General features: G+C 41.5%; 1 protein-coding gene across 1 annotated transcript; it reads left to right on the top strand.

Annotated features, from left to right (window-relative positions):
- Nucleotides 1-1,233: 1,233 nt before the first annotated feature.
- LOC139537620 (protein phosphatase 1 regulatory subunit 14A-like) lies at nt 1,234-6,941 on the top strand. Its single transcript, XM_071339150.1, has 4 exons — nt 1,234-1,547; nt 3,812-3,892; nt 4,016-4,048; nt 4,860-6,941. Exons 1-4 carry the CDS (start codon nt 1,350-1,352, stop codon nt 5,034-5,036), a joined length of 489 nt encoding a protein of 162 aa, XP_071195251.1. The 5' UTR covers nt 1,234-1,349; the 3' UTR covers nt 5,037-6,941.
- Nucleotides 6,942-7,733: the final 792 nt, after the last annotated feature.

Genomic DNA, 7,733 nt, shown 5'->3' with positions numbered 1-7,733 from the left:
GTGGCTGCTACCTCGGGTTCAGATCCTCGGAGCTCCCAGCCTCACCAGACCGTGAGAGACCGGCCCATTCAACATCACCAGCTGTCATTATAGGCAGCTCTATGGTGAGAAACATCTCGGTCCCCAAGGCAAAAACCCTGTGCTACCCAGGAGTAAGAGTTCGGGACATAACAAGGCTGCTTCCGAGTGTTCTACCACAGATGCTGGGAGCTGACACTGTCGTAGTCCATTTGGGGTCAAACGACATCAGAAGGGCTAGCTCGGAACATTTGAAAATGGATTTTAAAGAACTGATTTTAGTATTAAAAGACTCCAATTTTTTTAAACTGAACCATTAACTGGTTCAACTGGCTGGCTGAGGTGCAAGGTAAAATAGTAAATGTTCAAGTTTATCAGTAACTGCATATTATTCCATTTTGTGATTTAAATATGTATTTTAAATGTTTTACTGTGTACTCCTCAGATGGAGAATGTCCTCTAACAGTGGCGATGGTGTTGGAGTTTGCTACTGTGGCAACGATGGTGCCACCCCTTGGGTTTGAGGACACCACGACCATCGAATTCCTCCACTAGCATACGTATCGGTGAATCGTTGTGACATATGAAATACGAGTCAGAGTGTAATCAATGTGTAATAACTACGTACAAAATTAATGAACGTGTTAAATTATTGTGTGACGTGGAGTCATATTCAGGTCCTGATTGGTAAAGAAGCTTATTTGACGTGTCAAATAGTGTTATTTGACGTGTATCTTTTTGACACGCAAAGACCCAAACGGCGTTCCATAAGTGGAAAGCCTTCCCAGAAGAGTGGGGGCTGTGATAGCAGCAAAAGGGGGGACCAACTCCATATTAATGCCCATGATTTTGGAATGAGATGTTCAATGAGCAGGCATCCAACATACTTTTGGTCATGTAGTATATATAAAAAGTTATATATTTAAACATGCAAAATAATGACATGTATCTCACCCTAAGCTCACACCATGCTCTTACCATGTGCTCAAGTTGCTCTGCTTCCTGAAAGAAGGCCCCCGACCCAATTAATACATCATACCAACATTCATTTAACAAATAATTTTTGGGGTACTTTTTACCCCCTTTTCTCCCCAATTTCGTGATATCCAATTGGTTGTTACAGTCTTGTCCCATCGCATACAAACGTCTGCACCTCATTGGATTGTTTACAGACAATCACATATTGTCATGTGTTGGGTGGGAAGTCGATCTCTGGAAGTCACCCTCCGAGTTTAGTCAGCAACACGTGACAACGGAGGGCGCTCTGAGCGAGCTGGGATTGACATAGTGAGTCGGACTCCATTTAGCTTGTGAACCAGTCAGAACCAGACATGGCTGCCAACAGGGTCGGAAGGACGCACACAGATAAAGTCCACTCGTCAGATTTGGGAACGTCTCCGGAACACGGAGGCAACCTTCAGAAGAGACAAGCTCGAGTTACTGTGAAATACAACAGAAAAGAGCTGCAGAGACGACTAGACGTGGAGAAATGGATAGATGACTGTTTGAACGAGCTGTACTTGGGCAAGGTAAGTGCCGTCGTATCCTCTTGGACCATAACGAGGGCCACACAAAAGCCCCGTTTATACCTGTGTCCTGTATTTTTCCGTATTCCGATTGTGCCCACATTTTTATTAAACCGGTCTAGACAATTAAAATATACTGAAGAATACACTCAAGAAGCACTCAAACATACTTGATCTAGCTGATCTATCTATTGTTGTAGGCTCAATTTATCTTTAAATTAATTTTTATTTTGCTTAACAAGTGCTTTGAGATTATGTCTAATGAAATGCGCTATAAACGTTTTTAATAATGAATTATTAGTATTATTAGATCTTCCTGAACACATCCGGAGGTAGTCAGGCACACATTGTCTGGATATCAAACAGATCTGGATGGTCAAACCATTTAATCATACTCATAACGGCCCCAGGTAGCACCATTCAATTATGGCATCAGTAATTGTCCTAAAATAAATAAATTCATATTATTTTGAAGGAATATCTGTTAAATAAATTGCATACAGGGAGACACTAGCTAATCTGGACACAATGTGGATGGGTAAAAGAGACTTTTTAATACAATGTGTAGACGTGACATACCTTGATCAGATACTGATTGGATCATATCGATCAGATCATGAAACGCGCATGTTAGCGCAAAGTGTAAACAAGGCTAAAGTGTTGTGCATGTGCTCAGGCAATAGGCTTCAGATAGTAAAGAGATTTTAGGTATATGGCAAGTTCTTAACTTTTTAATCAGGCAATACTATCTGAAAGTTTCCTTTCCTTTAAGAATGAGAACTTTGCTCTTTAACCTTTGCCTGAATCAATAGAATTGGGGAAAGGCTTAACTTTATGTAAAAAAAGAAAAAAAGAGGCTTAAGCTTTGAGTTGGATATTCATGTAGAAAAGGCCTGTTAAGACACTGTACATGATACATGGATCTTAACATTACAGATGAACACCTGTGAGACACAAACAATGTAGAATAAATACTGTAGTGTATATCAACACAATAACTTGCACTCTGTCGAAATTACAGAGGGATTTCTAAACCAACTCTTCTGCGTAGTCCTCCTTAACAGGACTAAACAGACAGTGTGCGATGAGATTTATATAAAAGGTGTATACAATATGGATGTTATGAGAGTGCACAGTGTCCGTTAAAGGACTGGAGAAGGTGTGAGGTACACTGTGGACTTAGGCTCCATCCGAAATGACACCCTATTCCCTATATAGTGCACTACTTTTGACCAGGGCTCTATGGGTAGTGCACTAGGGAATAACGTGCCATTCCGGATGTAGCCTAAGTCTTCAGCCACTGCAGCAACCTCCTGACAGAGACATGGTGGCTGGGGAATACTAACTCACTGCCTTACATGGCCACTTGGAAAAAGGGAATGGAACAAGAATGAAGGATGAGAAACAGGAAGGAAGATGTGCAGAGAAGGGAGAGTACTCCAGGGCCCAGGGTGGGGCTAATGGGTGATGTGTGCAGAGAAGGGAGAGTACTCCAGGGCCCAGGGTGGGGCTAATGGGTGATGGGGTTAATACTCCCTGAGGGGGGTAAACATACTGCAGCTGTCCATGTGATATCACTAGCTAGATGTTCTGCTCTCCTGGGATCTTTGGGAACACATACTGCTTCCAATTCTTGTCTGCATCTGAAATGACACCCTAGCCCTATGGTCAAAAGTAGTGCACTATGTAGGGAAAAGAGTGCCATTTTGGATACACCTTTGTAACAATACTGCATTGATATACTGTAGTACAGTACCAGTGTAAAGCAGGAGACTCAACCCTATAGGGCGACAAATGCACCATGGTGGCCTGTGCCACCTGTGGCGGATCTCAGCTGAGCATTTGATCAGAAGATCAATAACCGTCACCAACGACAGGGGAACCAGTCCGATCATTTTAGGAACTGTCTTCAAAATCCAACCCACCAGAAGTTGAATGTGTGCCAGGCAGGCAGTGTGATTCTTCAGACGACAGAGAGAGGAGGAGGCTGATCTTCTACTGGTCTGGAGCTCGGTTCTGACTTGCCAGGCAACTGATCCAGTTGAATACATGGCCAGTGTTGTTATTATCCAACCATAAGCCCTCTGAATGAATCCTGTCAACTGTTCCATTTGGAAATGACATGTATTAGGACTCAAAGCTCAACTTAATATGTACAGACATAACTCAAACTTTTGTATAAGTCATGTATTGAGATTTGCACAAGCTTTTCCACTCTAATAATATACAGTATACGTGTGTGTTTTTACTGTGTTTGTGTTTTTCAGGAGGAAGACGTGCCAGACGAGGTAAACATTGATGACCTGATAGATCTGCCTAGCAATGGGGAGCGAGTGAAAAAGTTACAGGTAGGCCTCGCCCACCCAAGTTGTTCTGAACATGTACTCAGACCAACCTGACTTTGCCAGAGAATTTAACTACTGGAATTTTGATACAATGATTTCTCTTCTCTAAACTCTGTTCATCATCAGGAGATCCTTCAGACATGCAGCATCAACACTGAGGTATGTTTTACCATAATTTATAATGATGCATATTAAGTCATACATTTTTATTTAGTCGCTGTACACACACACACACACACACTGTATTGGCCTCCAATAGGAGGCAGCGGTGTCTGACACCTTCCATTGTCACGCCACATGCCCTACAATGGCCGTCTGTCCTGGCCTTCTCTCGTTCTTCTCTCCTCCCTCTCCTTTCTCTTCTCTTTCCCTCTGTTCCCTGCTGCAGGACCTCTTTTGACAAAGGACAGGGCCCACAGTGGCTTGCTTAGACAGACACACACACAGACGGACGGACGGACGGACGGACGGACGAACGAACGAACGAGGAGGCTAGTGGGAGGAGCTATAGGAGGACGGGCTCATTGTAATGCCTGGAATGGAATTGAGGGAATGCTATTAAACACATCACACATATGGAAACCACATGATTGACTCTGTTCCTTTATGCCATTACAATGAGCCTATCCTCCTATAACTCCTCCCACCAGCCTCCACTGAGACACACATACACACACATGTTGGACACATGTTGGTTTCAAATCAATATCACAAAAGATTGAAGAACACTAAGTGCTGGTTTCCTGGACACGGATTAAGCCGAAATGTCCCAATGAACATGCTTTTTAGTCTAGGACTGGGCTTAAATCCAGGTGTTCTAGAGACCAAACCTAGAGCGACTGGGGTTGAGGCTTCAGAGTCCTCCATTTTCAGTCTCCCCCACTTATTTCTGTCTATGTAGTATCTAATGTGAAGGGGAAAAATACAAAACATTAGCTATATGATGCTACTGTGTGTCCCTCCCTGCCAGACCTTCATCGGCGAGCTGTTGGTCAAGCTGGAAGGCCTTCACAAGCAAGAGGAGCTGGCTACAGAGGGCATCGAACACCCCTCCCTTTGCAACCACCCCCAGCACCGCCATGAGCCGTACCACTTCAACGACCCCCACTGCCCCCGCACCCACACCCACACCCACCAGACCCTCTGACCTCACCACACAGCTGACCTCTGACTAGGGGCGTAAAATTCTTTCCCTAAATTAACTGGTTTTCCATCAATTCCTGTTGGAATATTTCTGGAATCAGGAGGGAATAAGCAGGGAGGAAATCCTCCAACTGTTCCCGGGAATCTTCCAATCGGGATTGCTGAAAAACCTGGGAATTTGGGGAACGTTTCTGGAATTTTGTTTCCCAGCAACCCCATTTCATCCATTCCCCCCTCCCCCAACACACACACCCTCGGACCACCCTCGGACTCTATTCACACACTGATCTTAACATGCCACATGAACAACATCTGTTGCCATGTTGTCACAGCACTTTGGATCACATCCCACTGGGCACACTTCGTCATTTCAACATGGAGAATTGGGTATTTGCTAGATATGTTGATCAATGAGCTTTCAAACTATTTTGAAAAAGACAGCCAAAAGTTTGAATTCCCATCTAAAAGCACAACCAAATGTATTTATTTTAGTTTATTTGTCACCTAAATGTGTTATCACTTCCTTTTTAACCATTTAAAAGCACAACAAAGCTAAAATAGTTTATTTATAAAACAACTTAATGTGTTATCATTGTGCTTCATCTAATAGCTCAACCAAATTACCTGATTTCCAGTTGATTACATTAAAGTACACGTTGCAAGTGATAAATGCCATTTGAGATTCTGTGCAGATTATTATAGTAATTGTGAAGATTGTCTATTTTTAGTTGAATCCTGGGCTGAATTTAAATAATAGCTCTTGATCACTTCCCAAATGCTATACAGGCCTAAATAGCCTCATTGATGATATATGATTGATAAAGTATGGTCACATTTCGTTTGCTCTGTTGAACCACCCTTTGGAATGACTTCAATAGCAACAGTGAATCTATTAAGGCCAGGCACCACACCCTCATAGGGTAGTTTTCCCCACTTAATCATATTACAATCAACTTTTACCAGTTGAATGTACACACAATATAATGTTTCTGAAATATTTTATTAAAATGTGCAAATGAGGCAATATCGCATTAAATATGACACACTTGCATGTCGCGCAAATCAATTTTTCTGCACACCGGATGAAGTAGGCCTAAATATTTATTTTTCATTTTGTTAAAGAGAGACTTTATTTAGGCAATGAGGCCCTTTTATCTACAGTACTTTCCCAGAGACAGATGAACTTGTGGATACCATTTTTATGTCTCTGCGGGCAGTTTGAAGGTAGTTAGGAACTTCCTTCATGATATCCACGAGTTCATCTGACTCTGGGGAAGTACTGTAGATAAGGGCCTCATTGCCAAAATCCCAAAGTATCACTTTAAGACATTCCAGGACTGGACTTGTCCAGAGTAGATAAATAACTTTTTCATCTTTCTATTTGTAAAATACTAAAGACATTTTTGGTGCATTTTTCCAAAGAAAATGATATCTAGAATAAAAAACATAAAAGCTGTAGACTGATCAACTCTAGTACTGTAGGAGGTGCTGTCCAGCCGATTAGTTTTTTTCTTATAGTGGATATTACATTGAAGATCTGTTGTTGTTTCAAAGGTACAAATTCAACATATTTTATTCAAGGTTTCTCTATGTTGAAATCCTGTGGTTGAAATGTTACCCTCGAAAGAAATGCTATGTTTTTTCCACATAGATTCCACTTCACAATACGTTGACAAATTACATTGAAACAATGTTGATTTAAGCAGTTTGTGCCCAGTGGGATATCGATCAGGTCACTTTTGAGTAATGTATGTCCGAGTTGCATCCACCAAGTAAAGCGATTCTTGAGTACTTCATTATTATTTGTTGTTGTCAGGACAAGAAATGAGGATGGGATTTGATGTACAGTTGAAGTCGGAAGTTTACATACATTTAGGTTGGAGTCATTAAAACTTGTTTTTCAACCACGTATGTGTGTACGTGGTTGACGTATGTGTGTACGTATGTGTGTGTATATATACAGTTGAAGTCGGAAGTTTATATACACTTAGGTTGGAGTCATTAAAACTCGTTTTCAACCACTCCACAAATTTCTTGTTAAAACAAACTATAGTTTTGGTAAGTCGGTTAGGACATCTACGTTGTGCATGACACAAGTAATTTCTCCAACAACTGTTTACAGACAGATTATTTCACTTATAATTAATTCACTGTATCACAATTCCAGTGGGTCAGAAGTTTACATACACTAAGTTGACTATGGCTTTTAAACAGCTTGGTAAATTCCAGAAAATGATGTCATGGCTTGAGAAGCTTCTGATAGGCTAATTGACATCATTTGAGTCAATTGGAGGTGTACCTGTGGATGTATTTCAAGGTCTACCTTCAAAATCAGTGCCTCTTTGCTTGACATCATGGGAAAATCAAAAGAAATCAGCCAAGACCTCAGAAAAAAAATTGTAGACCTCCACAAGTCTGGTTCATCTTTGGGAGCAATTTCCAGACACCTGAAGATACCACGTTAATTTGTACAAATAATAGTACGCAAGTATAAACACCATGGGACCACGCAGCCGACATACCGCTCAGGAAGGAGACATGTTCTGTCTCCTAGAGATGAACGTATTTTGGTGTGAAAAGTGCAAATCAATCCCAGAACAACAGCAAAGGACATTGTGAAGGAGGAAACAGGTACAAAAGTATCTATATCCACAGTAAAATGAGTCCTATATCGACATAACCTGAAAGGCTGCTCAGCAAG

The sequence above is a fragment of the Salvelinus alpinus genome, chromosome 13 (genome assembly GCF_045679555.1).
Source record: "Salvelinus alpinus chromosome 13, SLU_Salpinus.1, whole genome shotgun sequence".
NCBI classification, from domain to species: domain Eukaryota; kingdom Metazoa; phylum Chordata; class Actinopteri; order Salmoniformes; family Salmonidae; genus Salvelinus; species Salvelinus alpinus.
The sequence above is the reverse complement of the archived record's forward strand: the minus strand, read 5'-3'. Positions and strand labels throughout refer to the sequence as shown.